Raw genomic sequence first — 21,843 nt, 5'->3', positions numbered from 1 at the left:
TGCGCGGCTGATTGGTATGAAATAAAAGATATCCATGGTATAGTGAAATGATATTGGTTTTATTCTCAACGTGTTTCAAAATATCCATAGCGTCTTCATCACTTCAGTGCTTTCTCCTGATAAAGGCATTATAGATACTTCGAAACGCATTGAGACTAAAACCGTCATTATTGGAACTCCCAATCTGCTAAGCTGGATTTATAGCTTGAGCCTATAAAGTGTTGTGCTTTCTCACAATATCAGGTGGGCAGTGTCGCATCACCATATAACGTTCTACTATGGACTATTGCACTTTTTTTTTCGTCCCCTTAGCTTTCTCTCAACATTACTGTCAGTGTAGCATAGTGACAGTGTGTCAACTGTCTTTTCCAATATCTAGCGCCGTTCTGCTCCTCTTTTGAGTCATGCGACTGCAATCCCAACCTGTAAGATCATACTGCGCTCTCTGACCCGGAAGTGGCTTTTACAATGCAAGCTTATGGAGCGTCAGAACAAGGCTCTATGGACTTACATCGTAAAAGAGGTTTCTGGCTCACACACACAGTGATCCGCAGAGTGGAATTGCCATCACGAGATTCTGAAGAGAAGCAGAACAGCACTACATCCCGAAGAAGACACACTGACACTACACTACCATTTACACATCCTGAAGAAGACACACTGACACTACACTACATTACTATTTACACAGGTTTTAGACATAAGCAAAATTAATGAGTGTATGTGTTTAAATGAAGGCTGTACTGGAGCACCATAATTGTTACTCAATGTCCTAGTGCTTTATACACACCTGCTTTGCTCTCTTCCGTGCATCATCCAGGGATCGCCCTCTCTCCACAGATCTCTGAACCACCTTTTCCCATCTAGACTGGACACTAAGCAGAAGATTCTTGATCAGGACAACATCCTGCTTCTGGCTGAGAAACTTTAATTGGTTACCGGTTTTGTCCAAATCAATAATTTGTTCCCGATGTACATTAACCTCATTTACAAAAACCTGTGACAAAAAAAAATGTAATCATTTGAAAGCAATGTTAGTCACGGCAAAAAGAAAAACAATCAATGAATGGTATTTTTCCAAGAAAATAACCTTATGTTCGTCAATCTGGAAAAGAACAGTGTCCAGGATGAGACTAGGAGGGGGTGCAATGTTCAGGCTCTGCTCAGCTTGTGTCAACCAGTTGATGAAGTCTTGCAATGAATTCTGGAAGTCTGTGGCGAGGTTCAGTGCTTCTTCCAATTTCGCCTGTTGACATAAACAATTCCCAATTAGGTGTAATAATAGCTATACAGCATTAGAAAGAGATAACATGAGCATTAAGTATAGTTCAAACATAGAAGTGTCCAATTTGTCCCATGAAAACTTACCTTCCTCTCATCTACTTTATTGTTAATGTTCTGCCATTTTCTCTTCAGAAGCGCAACGTTCTGCTCAGTGACAGAGCCTGCAGAATCATCCCGGCTCAGAAGCATTAGCTGCCCCTTATCCAGAAGCTGTTTATACAGTTCTTCATTTGCTTTCACTTCAGCATACAATTCCTTCAAAGATAAGGGGATAGTGATGGTGTTGGGATCTATGCTTACTTTTTATGAACATTCTGGCTTGGACTGGCCAACAGGACAATCCTCTGGTGGGCCCCTGTGCAGGAGTGGGCCACCACACTCTTAGATGAGCATTATTTAGAACAATACACTTGAATCACTATGTACAGACAGAGGCAGCTTCCTAGTCATTTAGCAATCTACCAAGTTCATTATTATATTAATTTTTGACTGAGGAGAATGTCACATTTGCATGTAGTTAAAAAGTGGAGTTTGTTACTGGTGGCCAGTCTGACACTGCATATATTTCATATTTCAGAATCCCTGTATATAACAGAGAGCGCTACTACAAACCTGTATTAAATTACCAATGTAACCTGGGGCATCAAATTCTCCGGCCATACCTTTGCCTAGGTAAACCAGCTACGTTGGCGACCGCAGAAAAATGTCTTACCATATGAGCCTGCAGCTGTTCCCGGGCTGTCTCTGGAAGCCCACCAGTGGGTTTGGCAGCTGTAAGTTGGCTTTCTATTCTGCTCTGCCACTGGATGAAATCTTCAATCTCTCCAGTGAACCCCTGAGCCTATAAGGTAAACCAGAATAAGTAACACTTCGATAAAACAATACAGACAGCGAGGAACATGAACAGTCGTTTTAGGTAGGTTAACATGCGCGTATAAAAAATTGTTTAGAGTTGAATCCAGAAAAGTGGGATGATTTTTTTCTTCTTACTTGTCAGGTGTGTGAAAATCATACACAATGGGTTTTTTTTTACATCAGTAGCTATTAATCATTTACAGTTTTCTATGTTACAGAACTGCAATGTAGCCGTAAAAATTGGATGCTATACGGAGGCTCAGTATAGCATCTGATTTATTATTGTGCACCCATAGACTTGAATGGATGAGTCTCATCTGAATTACTCTGCACTGCCCCTTTAAATAATATTGGTCCGAGAGCGGTCTATTTTTTCAATGGACAGCACTCAGACAGAAAATAAGACCGTATGAACAAACCCTTAGAGTGACTATGAGCCCTCAATCTTAAAGTGAATCTGACACCAAGCTTTTGCTTCCACGATCGTAGAAGCTGCTTCAAGTTGGGGTAGAGACCCTGATTACAGAGACGTGTCACTTTCTGGGCTGCTGTTGTTACTGTGATAAAATCAGGTTAAACTGCTGCAGATCAATCAGTTCTCTGAATGCCGAGCTCTCAATAACCCTGTCCATACCATTGATCGGCAGCCTTCTACCTATGTACAATGAACATAGAAAGCTGGCAATCAGTGGTAGGAGTGGGGTTGCACAGAGCTCATGAATATGGAAGACTACATGACAGCAGTCGACTGGTCCTATAGTTATATAGTCTTCTGCTGATGAAACAGTGATTTTATTAAAACTACAGCAAGCAGTCCAGTATGACACTGGAATCAAGATCTCGGGCTCCACATTATGCCGTGTAAAAACTGAAGGATAAAAGATTAAACTCTGCCTTGCTTGCCGCCCAATGATGAACATGGCACAAGATCTGCAGAAACGCGGTTTGTCAATGCGTTAAGTGACACTTCTTCATCAGGACAAACCACAATGATGTCACTATTAGATTAGGAGGCAAGAATCTTGTGACAGACACCCTTTAAGAGGAGAGGCCCAAAATCTACTACACTGAACCAGTGTGAGGAGCGAGCAACCTAATTTTGACACTGTGTATAGTATATTAGTCCACCAAAGCCTTTCAGAAAAAGGCCACAGCCGTGCAGTATACCGAGAGCCTGGTCAGTAGCTTCTAGCCTCTTTTTTAGGAGAAGGACAAAGATAGAACTCATATCCTATAGATGTGTAACCAATTTGTTCCTCCCACGAACCTGCTGAAGGGCCATGTCCAGCTGCTGCTCCCTCTCCTCTGTTTTCTGCAGTACACACTCCCACAGCTGGTTCAGCATTTGCAGCCGACTTCTTAGACTGCTGGCATCATCTCCGACACTGGACTCCAGCAGTTCATTCCCAGCCTTGATGACAGTTTTCACTGTGCTCTCGTGAGCGAGCACATCGTTTTTAAGTACCTACAAATTAATAAGAGGAAGGACCCCTTACATGTCACCTATGTACATGAAGTTAATAATCATAGTGCGATCCAATCACATATCCATAAAGCACACATTATAGCACCAGTCGTCTACACTTACATGATGCTTTGCAAGCTCCACCTCTATAACCTTAGGATCTCCACTGATGGGTTTCTGCGCATTTAGCAAATCCTCGGTGTGTGTCAGCCATGACATGACTTCTGCTAATGCATGTTGGAATTGTCCAAGGGCCAACAGGGCAGCTTCCAGTTTGTGCTGCAGGAAAGAGAGACACAGATCACAGAGTGGTAGGCCATGCAATGATATATGGTGCATCTGTTGGGAGAGTGCCTACACTCAACTGCTCCTACTGCTGGGTCATAACACTGTAATAGTGGCTACCTGTAGGCATCTTTAAGATGAAGGGACTGGTAAAATTAACCTCTTAACGACCAGAGGTAAGTTTGGTTTTGCAGTTTCGTTTTTTGCTCCTCTTCTTCCCAGGGCCATAACTTTTTTATTCTTCGGTCAATATAGCCATGTGAGGGCTTGTTTTTTGCGAGACAAGTTGTACTTTTGTACGACACCATTGTTTTTACCATGCTGTGTACTCAAAAAAGGGAAAAAATTCTAAGTGAAGTGAAATTGCAAAAAAAAGTGCAATCCCACAGTTTTTTGTTGTTTTTTTCCCCACTATACTCACTACATGCTAAAACTGACCTGCCGTTATTATTCTCCAGGTCATTACGAGTTCATACACACCAAACATGTCTAGGTTCTTTTTTATTTAAGCGGTGAAAAAAAAATTCCAATGTTTGTTAAAAAAAAAAAAAAATTGCGCCATTTTCCAATACCTGAAGCATCTCCATTTTTCGTGATCTCGGGTTGGGTGAGGGCTTTTTTTTAAAGTTTTTAATACTATTTGGCGCAGATACAATCTTTTGATCTCCCGTTATTGCATCTTAAAGCAATGCTGCGGCGACCAAAAAAAACGTAATTCTGGCGTTTTTTTCATTACGCCGCTTAGCGAATGGGTTAATCTTTTTTATATTGATAATTCGGGCAATTCTGAACACAGCGTATGTTTGATTTTTTTGTTTTATTTTGAATAGGGCAAAAGGGGAGTGATTTGAAATTTTTTTTATATATATATATATATATATATATATATATACATATACATATACATACATACATACACACACACACAGGGGCTGGACAAAATAATGGAAGCACCTAACGTTTTGGCATCATAATCTTCGAACATGTAAACATGCAAACCGTGACATATGGTAATGTTTTGTAGTTGATTATTTGTGTTGTGTGATATGTGTAAATTAACTGTTTGTTTTGCATAATTGTAAGAACATTGTTGAGAACCTGATACCAATGGCAGACCTCTCGGATTTTCAAAGAGGCCAAATTGTTGGTGCTCGTATGGCAGGCGCTAGTGTAACAGAAAGTGCCCGAATGCTTGGCGTGTCAAGAGGTACTGTCTCCAAAGTAATGATTGCGTATGAAAGAGAAGGAAAAACATCACAGCTAAGCACAGGTCCGGCCGAAAGTCGAAGTTGACTGAGAGAGACCGTCGGACTCTAAAGCGACTTGTGAGAGGATCGCAAGACCACGGCTCCGAAAATCACTGCTGAGCTCAATGAACACCTACAGAACCCAGTTTCCACGAAAACTGTTCGTCGGGAGCTGCACAAATCTGGATTCCACGGAAGAGCTGCAATTAGAAAACCGCTGCTCTCAATAACAAATGTTTCCAAGCGTTTAGAGTGGGGTAGAAACCTCCAGAATTGGTCCCTCAAGCAGTGGATATTCTCAGACGAATCATCGTTTACCCTATTTCCGACCTCCGGCCGAGTGTACGTTTGGAGACAGCTGAAAGAAGCATTCCATCCAGAGTTCCTTCTCCCAACCGTAAAACATGGTGGAGGTTCTGTGATGATCTAGGGTGCTATTTAGTGCAGATTTGCAGGGCCAGTGATATCCCTTCATGGAAGAATTAACAGCCACGATTATTTAGGCATTTTGGGCGACCAAGTGCATCCTACGTTTCAAGCACTGTTCTCGGAGGGAACGCCATCTTTCAGGATGATAATGCACCAATTCATACAGCTAGAATCGTTAAAGCATGGCACGAGGAACATTGTAATGAAGTTGAGCATCTCATCTGGCCTCCACAATCCCCAGACCTTAACATTATTGAGCATTTATGGTCGATTTTAGAGATTCAAGTTAGACGTCGATTTCCGCCGCCATCGTCGCTCAAAGAACTGGAGGGTGTTTTTTTTAATTTTCTTTTTAAATTCGTTTATTAAACCATAGACAGGGCATACAATATACAAACCGACAATGATGAAAATACGATATAACACGTATATGTTCCACAAAGCATTAATGTTGAATAATGTATGTATACCAGTTGTCTGCAGAATAAAACATATCGTCAATTACCTCACATTAGTCTGTGTGTTATTATTCAAATAGTAAAGCCTGTCAAACCTCTAAACTATTACTACTACTACAACATAACTATTTGCAGCCTGTGTCCATATAATCAGCTCCGTAACATGCGATATCTCCGTCCTACAACGTGAGGTGAGAGGAATTCCACCTCTCTATCTTCTCGAATTTACATGGGCACCCCCTATTTTGATAAAGTGTACGCTCGTATGGTATAATCAAATTCACCAATTCAATCCAGGCCCTAAAGGGGGTTTTACACTAAGCGATATCGCTAGCAATATCGCTAAAACGTCACTGGTTTTGTGACGTTATAGCGATATTGCTAGCGATATCGCTATGTGTGATACTTACCAGCGACCGGCTCCCCTGCTGCTCATCGCTGATCGCGCGAGAATGTCCGGCTCCATTTCTCGTCGGGCGCTTCCTGCTGAGACTTCCTGCTGTGACGACGAGCGACGCGTGGAGGCGGGCGGGAGGACGTCTTCATCGCTGTGTGTGAAAGGTGAGTATCGTCCGCTGCGTCGCTGCTGCATCGCTGTGAGATCTTTCTGTATGAAAGCTCACTAGCGATCATTTAGCGATGCATCAGCGATCCTGACCGGGTCGGATCGCTGCTCGGATCGCTGGTGCATCGCTAAATGTAAAAGAGCCTTTAGGGAGGGATCCGAACCCCCCATCCACCGTAATGCCAGTACCTTCCTCGCCATAAACAATGTCTCCCGCAAGAAAATCCCCGTATAATGTCCCCATGTCTCTTCATCCCACACCCCAAACAGACACACCAATGGCTCAAGGGGAATAGGAATTTGTGTCAGGGAGGTTAACAATGATGTCACCTCTTTCCAATAATGTGCTATAATTGGACATTGCCAAATCATGTGAATAAAATCTGCATCTGATATATGACATCTCAGACACTCCGAAGATTGGAAACGGCCCATCTTAAAAAGTCGAGTTGGAGTCAAATATGATTGGTTTATAATATAAAGTTGTATCATTCTATTGTTAATTGACGGGGACACCTTAGTTGGTGACTCCATGATTTCCTCCCACTCCTCCCCCCCGTGTGTCAGGGATGAGCCTTTCCCACTTCCCCCTAACCAAGCATATGGCAGATTCCGTCCCCACCGATAGCATGTGTGTATACAGAGAGGAGAGGAGACCCTGGGGACCCTGTGATTTAAGAATGCCTATCAGGGGTAGAGACGAAATAGCATTATTCATACCGACATATCTCATGTACGATTGTAAGGCCGATCTCAATTGCAAATATCGGAAGAATTGTGACCTCGGGACATTGCACTTAGCCTGTAATTGTTGAAAAGAAAATAGTGTACCGGAGTCACACATATCTCCTATCGTAGAAGCACTGTACTGAGACCAGAATTCGGCAGATGAGTGGACAAGCAGCGTCGGAAAATAACTATTGTTCCATAAGGGCATTTCAGCTATGATATCTCTAAATCCAACCACCATCTTAATCTGCCTCCACACTAATCTTGCCAGACGAAGTATGGGCAACAGACGTGGGACATTTACCCTCTCCAACTCCAAAAACCCCAGTGGGCAATCAGCACGTGTGGCATGAAGGAGATGGCTTTCAAAGTTAGGAAGATGACCACCGGGAATCCACTTATTTATAGCTCTGGCATGTCCAAATAATACAGATAAAAGTCCGGCAGTGCTGCCCCCCCCCCCTTTTTTTTTTGGCCTCTACAAGGTGGACAGCCTAAGCTTTGGCCTGGCCTTACCCCATACAAAAGACGTAATCTGAGAGCTCAAATTGGCAAAGAAGGACCTAGGCACCACCACAGCACTATGTTGGAGAAAATAGCTGATCTTGGGGAGTAATATTTTAATTAAGTTAATACGTCCAGCTACAGACAACGGGAGTTTGCTCCAGACCGCAAATTTGACTTTAACCATCTCTAGTAATGGATATATATTAAGTTGCAGATCAAACATGCTGGATTGAGAAATATGAACACCCAGATATTTAAAATGTGGTACAATTGGCAGCAAGGAGAGAGTCTCAAGTCGCGGCATCGGGGTATGAGAGAGTGGCATCAGAGCAGACTTCTCCCAATTTATACACAGGCCGCAATACTTCCTAAATTTGTTTATAGTAGCAATCACCCCCGCCAGCGTCTCCTCCGCCCCATCCATAAATATTACCATGTCATCAGCATATAGGCCTATGGTATCCACCCGATCTGCTATCTCTATACCCATAATATTAGGGGAAGTTCTCATGCGAATTGCCAGAGCCTCTATTGCAAGAGCAAAGAGGGCCGGGGAAAGGGGACACCCCTGACGATTCCCCCTGTGCAGAAACAGGACTCAGATATGGAACCATTTACAATGACACGGGCCTTAGGTTTCATGTACAACATATTAATCCACTTTAGGAACCTATCCCCAAAACCAAATTTCTGCAAGCATGCGTGGAGGGCCACTCAAGGGAATCGAAGGCCTTAGCCGCATCCAGCGATGCCAATGCCCACCTATTGTCCGGTACCAGGGAGCTGTATTGGACCAGAGATTGAACCCGTCTAATATTAATGGAAGTGCTTTTGCCGGGCATAAAGTCAGTCTGGTCAGGGTGTATGAGTTCCAAAATAATTGAGTTCAGCCTAGTAGCCAAGATATTCGTAAAAATTTTATAATCCACATTTACTAACGATATGGGGCGATAAGATCCACAGTCTAGAGGGTCCTTCCCCTCTTTTTTAAGCACTATTATATTAGCTTCATAAAAGGTCTCCAGCATGACCCCCCCCCCCCCCAATAACAGAAGTGGCGCCAAAATCTCCCGGTATTTCCTGTACAGCTCGATAGGAAACCCATCCGGCCCAGGGGCTTTCCCAGAGGCCATATCCCTCATGGCATCTTCTATCTCTTCCAAAGTGAATTCAGCGTCCATAAAGGCCCGCTGAGAAGTACTCAATGTGGAAAACGTTATATCTGATAGATAGTCTAGACATCCCTGGCTATCAATGTCGCTTTTTGAGCTGTATAGTGAACTATAATAATCATGGAAACATCCCATTACTTCTTCGGTTGAGGACACCAATGTACCGTCCAGACTGCGGATCTGTAATATTGTGTTAGTTGTATTGTGCTGCCGCACCAAATAGGCCAAAAATTTACTAGATTGGTTCCCTAATTCAAAATAGGACTGGCGAGTGAAGAATAATTTACGTTTGGACTTAGAGTCTATATGTTGAGTATATAATCTTTGGGCAGTCAACCACTCCACTCTATTACCACTAGTTTGATCGGATATGTAAGCTGCCTCAGAATCTTTCAATCATTGCTCTATTTCGTCATCCTCCCCCGACGTCACCCGTTTGATGTAGGAGATCGTGGAAGACAGGCAACCCCTCAAGTACGCCTTAAGGGTGTCCCAAAATAAATTAACATTCCGGGGTTCGGGGTGGGAGGACACGAAATCACGTAATTGGTCAATTGTTCTATCAGGTGACTTAACCAATTTCAACCAGAAAGGGTTTAATTTCCATGTCATCCTACTACCTGGTGGGCCATATCTGAGTTTAAGAATGATTGGGCTATGATCTGAACGCCCTCTACTTCCATGCTCAATACTATCCACCCACATTGCTAGACCACTAGATCCAAAAATGTAATCTATGCGGAATAAGGAACGCTTAGTGGATGAATGACAAGTATATTCTCTTATCTCTGGGTGGCGCGTTCTCCATAGGTCCAACCATCCACTACCTTCAATAAACTGTGATAATTGGGACACAGCCACTGCCAGGGTCCCACCTTGTGTCCCATCATCTAGTCTCAATCTGTCAAGGCGATTATTCATAACCAAATTAAAGACCCCCATACAGATGACATCTGCGTCTGGTAATTTAGAGCAAAACTCAACGCTTTTTGGAGAATTGACGTACCCGCTGGAGGGGGATTATAAACACAAAATAACATATTTCCTAGAGTTGATCAGTGCATACACAAATATGAAGCGCCCTTCAGAGTCCCTCCGGGCCTCCCGAACCTCCCATCTAATGTTCCTGTGTATTAGTAATGAGACCCCCCTGGAGTAACTGGTGTGAAATGCATGTATAGACCACTGAACCCATGGTTTTTGTACACTCCGAACTGTATCTCTAGTCAAGTGCGTCTCGACCAGAGCCACAATTTGAGGGTGATAGTGCATGATTTGTGAAAATACTTACTTTAACCTTTTTCCGGGGGGTTTTGATACCCCTCACATTCCATGTCATGCATATTAATTCAGAACCCATCCTCACCTATCTGGACATGTTGCGTATCGGCGCCCAAGTAGAACTCAGAGACATCACACAAATAGCAGGACTTCCATTGGCTGCAGCTGCTACCTATGTAACATTTAAAGCCAAAACTAAAGCTTTGAAAAAAAGGAAACAAGATATAAACCTAGTAACATAGGAGCAAAGTCCCGCGCTCCTATTAGAAAATAAACAAGGGGATACCATCACTGATCGCAGTGTCCGGTATTGTAGATATCTGGGTGCTCGTCAGAAGAGCTCCGATTAAGCCTGCAAGTAAGGGATCCAGACGAAAATATACACACTAGAATTCCTTCACAGGGGATCCTCTATGGGACCGCAGCCACTCGGTAGCCTCTGCCGGATCCATGAAAAACACGGAGGAACCCCCGTTGACAACCCGAAGCCGAGCCGGATAGATCATAGAGTATACAATGTTCTTTTCCCTGAGCCGCTTCTTGATGTTGATGAATTGTGCACGTTGCTTCTGAAGTTCCATGGAGAAATCCGGGAAGATTGAGATCACAGCGTTGTTGAACTTGAGGGGACTCTTTTGTTGTGCAAGGCGTAGAATGGTGTCTCTATCTTTACAATTGAGGAGACATGCCAGGAAGGGTCTAGGTGGAGCTCCCGGAGGCAAGGGCTTGGTGGGAACACTATGGGCTCTCTCAACCGCGAACACCGAGGAGAATTCATCTCCCAGAGAGGCCTTAAGCCAGCCTTCTGGAATTGCTCAGGGTGCTGACCTTCAGAGCGTTCAGGCAGACCAATGACACGGATGTTATTCCGGCGCATTCTGTTTTCTAGGTCATCTGCCTTTTGCCTCCAGGCATTCATAGACCCCGCTACCTTGGTTAACTTAGCCTCCATAGGCGTAAAGGTGTCTTCCACCTGGGACACTCTCGTCTCCACCTCCGTGATAGACCCCCTCATGGCCTGCATATCCTGACGGAGTCTCCCCACCTCAGTATAGACATCCTCTATTTTCTCCGTCAGGGATGTCCTAGTAAGGGAGATAGCCTGCATAAGCTGCTCTGCTCAGATGCCTGTTTAAGGGTCATTTCTTCCCGTTCAGCCTCCTCTCCACCCTCTGAGGGGCGATTTTTACGCTGAGATTGTGAGGGGGCATTCCGCAGAGAACGTACACTCTCAGAAGGGTCGGGTCTGACGCATTCCTTAAATTTTTCTGCTGCCGTCGATCCTTTAGATCGATTCATGGTTAAAAGCAGTGAAATACGTCAGTAGAGCTGAGATTGTACAGTCCAGAAATCCTCCGTTTTAATTATATATACAGCAGGGGTTAGGTTTATTTATTATTATAGCTCGGGAGCAGAGTCTGTGCAGACAGAAGATCACTAAGGTTCCTATGGCAGGGGGGAGGGGTATCCACCCCCAGAGACAGCAGCGATGGGAGGGGGAGCAGGTTCCCCTACAATAATGGCGCCAGCAGGTCAGCGAGTCAGTACAGGAGGGAATAAAGTCAGGGCCCGTCATTCAGGGCACTCACCGCATACCCCTCAGTTCCTCCAGGATACAGGTCGTTGTCCCAGCGACACTGCAGCGTTAGAAGCTGGACACCACACTCCTTCTGATAGAGCGCGTGTCCAAGATGGCCGCTGGGCCCCGCCGTCCACCCCGACCTCTCAAGCCTTTTCTGCTCACCGGAGCCGTCCTGCGCCTCTTCTCGGAGCCCCCGGGGGGTCCCGACACCAGCGGGCACCCAGAGCTGCCGGATCCAAACCAATATGCAGGAGGTATGCATGATATATGGAGGATAAGCAGGAGCCCTCACAGCGCGTCCTTTCCTCACCACCGCATAGCCACGCCCCCCAACTGGAGGGTGTTTTAACTGAAGAATGGGCTACAATTCCTTTGGAAACAATTCACACCTTGTATGAATCCATACCTCGGAGAATTGAGGCTGTAATCGCCGCAAAAGGTGGACCTACTCCATATTAAACTAACTTTTGTTGATGTTTCCAGGTGTTTCCATTATTTTGTCCAACCCCTGTATGTATGTATGTATGTATGTATGTGTATATATATATATATATATATATATATATATATATATATATATATACACACACACAGTTGTGGCCAAAAGTATTGACACCCCTGCAATTCTGTCAGATAATACTCAGTTTCTTCCTGAAAATGATTGCAAACACAAATTCTTTGGTATTATCTTCTTATCTTCATTTAATTTGTCTTAAATGAAAAAAAACACAAAAGAGAATTACGCAAAAAGCAAAACATTGATCATTTCACACAAAACTCCAAAAATGGGCCAGACAAAAATATTGGCACCCTCAGCCTAATACTTGGTTGCACAACCTTTAGCCAAAATAACTGCGACCAACTGCTTCCGGTAACCATCAATGAGTTTCTTACAATGCTCTGCTGGAATTTTAGACCATTCTTATTTGGCAAACTGCTCCAGGTCCCTGATATTTGAAGAGTGCCTTCTCCAAACTGCCATTTTTAGATCTCGCCACAGGTGTTCTATGGGGTTCAGGTCTGGACTCATTGCTGGCCACTTTAGAAGTCTCCAGTGCTTTCTCTCAAACCATTTTCTAGTGCTTTTTGAAGTGTGTTAGGGGCATTGTCCTGCTGGAAGACCCATGACCTCTGAGGGAGACCCAGCTTTCTCACACTGGGCCCTACATTATGCTGCAAAATTTGTTGGTAGTCTTCAGACTTCATAATGCCATGCACACGGTCAAGCAGTCCAGTGCCAGAGGCAGCAAAGCAACCCCAAAACATCAGGGAACCTCCGCCATGTTTGACTGTAGGGACCGTGTTCTTTTCTTTGAATGCCTCTTTTTTTCTCCTGTAAACTCTATGTTGATGCCTTTGCCCAAAAAGCTCTACTTTTGTCTCATCTGACCAGAGAACATTGTTCCAAAACGTTTTAAGCTTTTTCAGGTAAGATTTGGCAAACTCCAGCCTGGCTTTTTTATGTCTCGGGGTAAGAAGTGGGGTCTTCCTGGGTCTCCTACCATACGGTCCCTTTTCATTCAGACTCCGACGGATAGTACAGGTTGACACTGTTGTACCCTCGGACTGCAGGGCAGCTTGAACTTGTTTAGATGTTAGTCAAGGTTCTTTATCCAACATCCGCACAATCTTGAGTTGAAATCTCTTGTCAATTTTTCTTTTCTGTCCACATCTAGGGAGTTTAGCCACAGCGCCATGGGCATTACACTTCTTGATGACACTGAGTACGGTAGACACAGGAAAATTCAGGTCTTTGGAGATGGACTTGTAGCTTTGAGATTGCTCATGCTTCCTCACAATTTGGTTTCTCAAGCCCTCAGAGAGTTATTTGCTCCTCTTTCTTTTCTCCATGCTCAATGTGGTACACACAAGGACACAAGACAGATGCTGAGTCAACTTTAATCCATGTCAACTGGCTGCAAGTGTGATTTAGTTATTGCCAACACCTGTTAGGTGCCACAGGTAAGTTACAGGTGCTGTTTAATTACACAAATTAGAGAAGCATCACATGATTTTTCGAACAGTGCCAATACTTTGGTCCACCCTCTTTTTTATGTTTGGTGTGGAATTATATACAATTTGGCTTTAGGACAATTCTTTTTTGTTTTTTCATTTAAGACAAATTAAATGAAGATAATAATACCAAAGAATTTGTGTTTGCAATCATTTTCAGGAAGAAACTGAGTATTATTTGACAGAACTGCAGGGGTGTCAATACTTTTGGCCACAACTGTATGTGTGTGTTTATGTATGTATGTATGTATGTATGTATGTATGTATGTATGTATGTATGTATGTATGTATATATATATATATATATATATATATATATATATATACACACACACACACACACACACACACACACACACACATACACACTGTATATAAAATTTTTGTTTTCAAATATTTTTTTACTTTTGGCATGCTTCATAGAAGCTACCACAACCTAATCGGCTCTGCTACATACAGGTGATGGATCTCATAGCCTATATGTAGCAGAATTGCTGACTTGCTATGAGCACCGACCACCGGGCGGCACTCATAGCAATCTGGCACTGAGACCTGCAGGAGACCTCTGGTTGTCATGCCGACCCATCTGTGACCTGCGGGTGTCACCGATGGGCGGATTTCCGGCTCGATTGTCGGAAGCGCATGTTAAATGCCGTTGTCAGAGTTTGACGGGTAAGTGGGTTAATAGCCACGGCTGTTCTGGGCACATGTCAGCTGTTCAAAACAGCTGACATGTGCCGGGAAACATGTGGGCTCACCATCGGAGCCCACATCAAATGAAGGGAATTCGACATCGGCGTGCTGTTACGCCTGATGTCAGAAAGGGGTAGTCGGCTCCATCTACTTCAACATTCATATTTCAAAGTACATATTTCTAAGTACTCTGAATTAGACTAGAACTCTAGAATGCATTTGGCCACTTATGACCCCTACAGTATTGTCATCATCACCATCTGACCGAGATGTTCTTCTGTTCCCACAGGTATGCATTGCTGAATTCCACCCCTCTCTCCCATGCTCCTGAATGCCCCATGTGAACTGCATTGTATTTTTATATGGTATGCATTGCTTACCCATCTTCTTGTATTCATAATTGTACTCCATTCTTGTTATCTCTGCCACACATCTAAGTGGTCTGTATAACCCCTTCCCCCTTTTATGACCTTTGCTTAACACTGTGCATTTGGCCTGGGCAGTCACACCCCACCTTCACTCACAGCTGATTGTGTTTAGCTGAACGTATATTCGGCACCATGGGTCTGCTCCAGACGTAGTCGGCTCCATCTACTTCAATATTTCAAAGTACATATTTCTAAGTACTCTGAATTAGACTAGAATTGGACTGGAATTGACTGTAAGGTAACGGACTATAACACCACAACAATGTTTCACCTTTTTTTTACTATCACCCCCATACGACTCTATTTCTCCCCAACTCCTGCAATCCCTCCACCCAGTAAGGAATTAGTCATTTCCCCCCTCCATCCTTCCCAGCCATCTCACCTCTTCGTCACAACTGTTCCTCCACATACAATCCTTTTTCTCCAGACACACACGGCCACATCATGTCCTATCCTGCTCCCACCTTCTAATGCTCTGTCTACTACTCCTCATTGCTGACGATGTATCCCCAAATCCTGGCCTTCCTCCACACATCCCCACACTCATTTCTAACATCCTGCCACGATCCTCTACACTTTCTTGCAACCATGACAACTTCATACCTATTCATCCAGCCCCCACTCCCCCGGTCCCCCTACCTGGAGCACTATGGAACGCACACTGTCTGCAACAAGCTTTCGTTTATCCATGACCTCTTTATCACCAACAAACTCTCCTTCCTTGCTATCACTGAAACCTGGCTCACTCCCTCCGACACAGCCTCTCCAGCTGCGCTTTCCTATGGCGGATTCCATCTCTCTCACACCCCTCGCCCCAGCAACAAACGTGGTGGAGGAGTTGGCTTGCTCCTCTCAGATACCTGCTCCTTTACCCCAATTCCTTTGCCACCCTCCGCTACTCTTCCTTCGTTCGAGGTGCACTCCGTCCGCATCTATTCCCCCTCCAACTGGATGTCATCTACCACCCCCCAGAACTAGCCATCTCCACCTTTCTCGACTACTTCACCAGCTGGCTACTCCATTTCCTCTCTGCTGACATTCCCACCATCATCATGGGCGACTTCAACATCCCCATTGACACTTCCACCCCAACTGCCTCTAAACTTCTATCGCTCATGGCTTCCCTTGGCCTCACGCAATGGTCCTTTGCGGCCACTCACAAAGATGGTCACACGCTGGACCTTATCTTCACCCATCTCTGTTCCCTCACTAATCTCAATAACTCACTCCTCCCCCTGTCTGACCACAACCTACTGACATTCTCTTCCCTCTCCTCTCCTACTGCGCAACCCCCGCTCCATAAACTCGCTCACCCTCGCAGGAATCTCAAACACCTCAATTTACAATCACTCTGAGTCCCTTCTCCCTCTTACAAACATAGCTTCCCTTCATGACACAAATGCTGCTGCCACTTTTTATAACACCACAATAACCGCAACACTTGATTCGGCTGCCCCCCTCACGCAGAGCAAAACTCGTACAATCAACAGTCAGCCCTGGCTGACCAGCCTGACCAAAGAACTGAGACGGGTTTCCAGGGCCGCTGAGCGGAGATGGAAGAGAACCCATTCTACTAAGCCCTTCAGCGCATACAAGCAGTCCCTTGCCAGCTTTAAGTCCACGCTCTCTGCCGCTAAACAAACTTACTTCGCATCTCTCATATCCTCCCTGTCTCACAACCCTAAACAACTCTTCAACACTTTCAATTCTCTACTCCGTCCCACAGCACCTCCTCCCCCTTCTCATTTCTGCTGAAGACTTTACCTCCTTCTTTAAGCAGAAGATGGACAAGATCAGACAAAACTTTGGCCCGCAGCCCCCAATGCCCCTCAGCCCTGTTCTGCAAAAGCCAGCTTCTCCACCATGACAGAAGATCAGCTCTCCACCCTTTTGTCAAGATCACACCTCACCACTTGTGCCCTCGACCCACTCCCGTCTCACCTCATCCCTTACTTGGCCACAGTCTTCATCCCATCTCTAACACACCTCTTCAACCTTTCACTTACAAATGGTGTCTTTCCCTCATCCTTCAAACATGCCTCAATCACACCCATCCTCAAAAAGCCCTCCCTTGATCCATCCTCTGTGTCTAACTATCTCCCGATATCTCTTCTCCCTTACGCCTCAAAACTACTGGAACAGCATGTATATCTTGAACTGTCCTCCCACCTCTCCTCCTGTTCCCTCTTTGACCGGTTACAATCTGGTTTCCGACTGCATCACTCAACTGAAACTTCCCTAACTAAAGTCACTAACGACTTACTAACCGCCAAGAGCAAGCGACACTACTCTGTCCTCCTTCTCCTGGACCTGTCCTCTGCCTTTGACACCATAGACCATTCCCTCCTGCTACAGACGCTCATCTCTTGGCATCACAGACTTGGCCCTATCCTGGATCTCATCATACCTAACAGACCGAACATTTAGTGTCTCCCTCTCACACACCACCTCCTCACCTCGCCCCCTGTCTGTTGGTGTTCCTCAAGGCTCTGTCCTAGGACCCCTACTATTCTCCATCTACACCATTGACTTGAGACAGCTCATAGAATCCTACGGTTTGCAGTATCACCTCTATGCCGATGACACGCAGATCTACCTATCTGGACCCAACCTCGCCTCCTTACTGACTGAAATCCCACAATGTCTGTCTGCTATCTCAGCCTTCTTCTCTGCTCACTTTCTCAAACTGAACATGGATAAAACAGAATCCATCATCTTTCCCCCATCTCACTCTACCCCTCCACCAGACCTATCCATCAATGTCAATGGCTGCTTTCTTTCCCCAGTCCCGCACGCTCGGTGTCTTGGGGTGATCCTCGACTCTGCGCTCTCTTTCAAACCACATATCCAAGCCCTCGCCTCCTCCTGCCGCCTCAAACTCAAAAATATTTCCCGGATCCGCTCATTCCTCAACCATAAAACCACAAAAACACAAGTGCATGCTCTTATCTCCCGCCTCGACTCCTGCAACCTCCTACTCTCTGGCCTCCCCTCTAGCACTCTGGCTCCGATCCAGTCCATCCTACACTCTGTTGCCCGACTAATCCACCTGTCTCCCCACTATTCCCCAGCCTCCCCCCTATGCCAGGCCCTTCACTGGCTTCCTATTGCCCAGAGACTCCAATTCAAAACCCTAACCATGACGTACAAAGCCATCCACAACCTGTCTCCTCCATACATCTGTGACATGGTCTCTAGGTACCTACCCGCACGCAACCTTCGATCATCTCAAGATCTCCTTCTCCACTCCCCCCTTATCTCTTCTTCCCACAACCACATACAAGATTTCTCCCGTGCTTCCCCCATACTTTGGAACTCTCTGCCGCAACACATCAGACTCTCACAATCAACGGAAACCTTCAAGAAGAACCTGAAGACCCACCTAGTCCCGACAAGCCTACAGCCTGCAATGATCCTCGGTCTACTGAACCACAGCAAGACCTGCTCTACCCTCTCCTACTGTATCCTCACCCATCCCTGTAGACTGTGAGCCCTCGCGGGCAGGGTCCCCTCTCCTTATGTACTTGTGTGTCCCTTGTCTTACACATGTTTATTATACTTGTCTATATTTCCTCTTTTCACATATAAAGCGCCATGGAATAAATGGCGCTATATAAATACATAATAATAATAATAAATTCCTTGCAGTGGTGGCAACATGTACCCAGATATATCGCAATTCACATAAGGGACTTTAGGACAACCTTTCTCCCCAAACGATTATACATTTATCACCTATCCTGTAAGTAGGTAATAGATGCATTTAGTTGGAACATCCCTTTAACATTGATAAAAGCACAGAACTTTTGGCAGAGCTCTTGGTGGGTTTTTCTATGTGATCCTACTGTATGATATCTGTCTATACTCCAATTTCCAGATATCATCTAGTAAGATAATGATCATGCCCATGCTTCTCACCTGTCTGTGAGTTATTTTCTCTCCCAGATTCTCCCATAAGTGCTTCAGTTCAGTGAGGGGTCCCTGAATAATGTCTCGATCTGTGTCATCAATGGCTTTCTTCAGCATCAAGTCCCCTTGATGATTCAATTTCTCCATTTCGATTTGCTGTTGGTATACCTCCACTTTGAATTCCTGGTGTCAAAATAAATAAAAAATAAATATATAATAAGCAATAATAGTGCATACACTTTAATACACTGTACGGTGTATTTTACACAATTAATATAAGTTAATTAAGGAGGCACATTTACCTTCATTTCATTGAGTTGCTCCTTTACCGTACTGATGTCTGTCCCGACAGGAGGCATGTCACACAGTTTAATAACGGCATTATCCAGCCAGTCAAACATGGCCTAAAATAAGAGACACATGGGTAAGTCTGATAATGGCTAACCATTCACTAGCTTCTTGCAACTCAATACAATACAGTTGCATTAACAGATTTCTGTAGCGAATTTTCTGCTGTCAAAGTATGCATATAAAATTACACAGTAATTATGGCAGAAGTTATTTCAGTTCAATGTATCCAGTACTGATGATTGTAGCAATCTACCTGCAAGGTGTCCTGATATTGCACAGCATAAGACATTGCATCCCTCAGTTTCTCCAGACGTTCCGTCCACGTTTTCTTTAGATTTTCCCAGCTTGAATTCATCTAATAGAAAAAAAAAGTTAAAATCGTGGGATTAATAATAAGACATGATAAATTCTCAATATTGGCTCTTAGAAACCTGAAAGGAAGGATGAAAGTATGACTTTATATCTGTATTACATGCAGATTTCCTAGTAAGTCCAGCATGGACAAGCCTTTCTCAGAATAAAGCTGCACACGAGAACTGACAATTTATGTTCAGTGAGAAAAGCGGCACGCGGCTGCTCATTTTCCATTTCAGGTACCTCGTCAATGCTTTTCTTTACTTCTGGTTTTTCAGTCTCTCCACAGGCAAATATGAGATCAGCTCCAAGAATCCTAATAAACTCCAGTTCTTCATGCAGTCCATCAGTCTCCTCCTTGATGGACTAAAGAAAAGAAATATATTCTCAGCACGCTAAATAATGTGATCATACTGGAGACCACAGACTAGCTGCATGGGTTTCTTACATCGGCAGCTTCTATCTGCTGTTTAATCATTGATGGGTCAATTCCAGGACTCTCCAGATCGTAGACAATCTCGTGTGTGTCTTTGATAGTTGTTAGCAGTGCGTTCATATCCAACCAAAATTTCTCTGCCAGCTCAAGAACATCCAACAATTTCATTTCACGCTCGTCTGCTTTGGTTTTGATGTCTTCCCAGAAGAATGTAAGCCGATCCAGTTTATCCTGAACGGCTGAAGAGACACAAGCACCAAGACATGTCATGTAAAATAGCATTCTTGTACCAAATGGCTTATAGAATTATATGTTATAACAATAGAAATCTAAATGGCGCACTGAGAGACTGCGGTTACCATGGATACCCAGATTTTGGATTTGATCAATGGTAAAGACACAAAGACATAACTAAATAAGATTAGGGTCCCTTCAAATCTGTGTCATGGTTTTCATACTAAGTAAAATCCAAGAGACAATGCCGGATCCGTCTCACGACACCCACAGTACCCAATAGATTCCACTAACTTATAGTCGAGTCAGTCATAAGCTGCATTATTCTAGACATCAAACAGGATGGTAGCCTGTGGCAAAGGCCACCGACACACGTGAACAATGCATTAATCCAGGACTCTAAGACATAGCAGCCAGGCATATTTTTTTTCTCTGAAACGCGCAGCGTAGTATAGTTTGAAAATCGGGCCAGGGACCATAGCTGGAGACCAGGCTAGTCCAGTGCCGCTTCTTCCCGCACCATTCTAGGTGACTGACCCTCTCGGAGTAACCCGTCAATCACATGGAGCGGTGGTGGTAATCAGGGCTGTGGAGTCGGTAAACCACAGTTGCGACTCCGACTCCTGGATTTTATCAGGCTCCGGCTCCGACTCCTTCATAAATGGCCAATTCATAACAACAAATTTACTGTTGTAAAATATTAAACATCGTGCTTATTCAGTTTCTCACCATCATATAAGTAATCAGACCACTTAGAGCAAAAACTACATTTATTAGAATACAATTAGAATATAGCAAATAACTTTTATAAACTTTTCTAAACTGTAAGTAAATATGCAATAAACACTTTTATGCAGTTAATAAGAAGAAATCTATAAATTTGTCCTCAGATAAAGTATTGCCTCTGTCAGATCCTCCTTCATGGATGCCCTCAAATCTGATCTAATTATTTTGAGAGCAGAGAACAACCTCTCTACACTAACTTGTGTTGGTGGCAAAGCAGTAACCACTCTGGCAACATCTCTGACAATGTCAGGATACAGATGAATCGCTTGCTGCACTGTTATTTTTGATGAACGGTCAAATTTCATAATTTCTTTTAGTGCACATGAAAAATTCTGCTGAAATGTACTGGCTGTGTTCCTTGATGGGGATGACTCTTCTTCTATGCGGGAACGCTTTGCACGGTCCTTGTGATCCAAATATTTTTCGAAATTAAATTCTTCATCAGTTGATGAGGGTGAAGATGTGGCAGGACGACCAAATTCTTCTTGTTCCTCCTGACTGTTCTGCAACCCTTTCATCCTTACTGCTATTTCAAACAGAGCTTCTTTTCCTTTACTTAGCTGTTGATCATCTAGAAGAATCCGATGCATAGGGTCTACATAAACAGCTGCCAAAAGAATGTTATTTTGTAATAGTAGCTCCTCTCTCCGTTTCATTGATGTAGCAATGCCACTTGCAATTAACCCTCCTCTTTGGGACAGGCGAAACATCAGGTTCTTCCACTCCTTTAAGAAAATACCTGGAGTTAAGTCCTCTGCTTGTAATTTTTTAGTCACTGTA

The 21,843-nt window shown here is 44.1% G+C and overlaps 1 protein-coding gene across 9 annotated transcripts in view; it reads right to left on the bottom strand.

Annotated features, from left to right (window-relative positions):
- Positions 1–21,843, bottom strand: part of MACF1 (microtubule actin crosslinking factor 1) — a 292,674-nt gene that overhangs the window by 30,583 nt on the left and 240,248 nt on the right. For all 9 annotated transcript variants that reach the window (XM_073552024.1, XM_073552025.1, XM_073552030.1 and 6 more), the window contains 11 exons: positions 20,056–20,282; positions 19,851–19,973; positions 19,507–19,608; positions 19,205–19,306; positions 18,912–19,085; positions 3,728–3,883; positions 3,407–3,604; positions 1,997–2,125; positions 1,369–1,539; positions 1,091–1,246; positions 791–997 (listed from right to left, as the gene is read on the bottom strand). In XM_073552024.1, coding sequence (XP_073408125.1) covers positions 791–997; positions 1,091–1,246; positions 1,369–1,539; positions 1,997–2,125; positions 3,407–3,604; positions 3,728–3,883; positions 18,912–19,085; positions 19,205–19,306; positions 19,507–19,608; positions 19,851–19,973; positions 20,056–20,282 — 1,745 coding nt within the window. The remainder of the gene's footprint in view (positions 1–790; positions 998–1,090; positions 1,247–1,368; positions 1,540–1,996; positions 2,126–3,406; positions 3,605–3,727; positions 3,884–18,911; positions 19,086–19,204; positions 19,307–19,506; positions 19,609–19,850; positions 19,974–20,055; positions 20,283–21,843) is intronic.

This window comes from Dendrobates tinctorius, unplaced genomic scaffold (assembly GCF_039654945.1).
Source record: "Dendrobates tinctorius isolate UK_male_01 unplaced genomic scaffold, ASM3965494v1 ptg000183l, whole genome shotgun sequence".
NCBI classification, from domain to species: Eukaryota; Metazoa; Chordata; class Amphibia; order Anura; family Dendrobatidae; genus Dendrobates; species Dendrobates tinctorius.
Note: the sequence above shows the minus strand (reverse complement) of the source record. Positions and strands in the feature narration are given on the sequence as shown.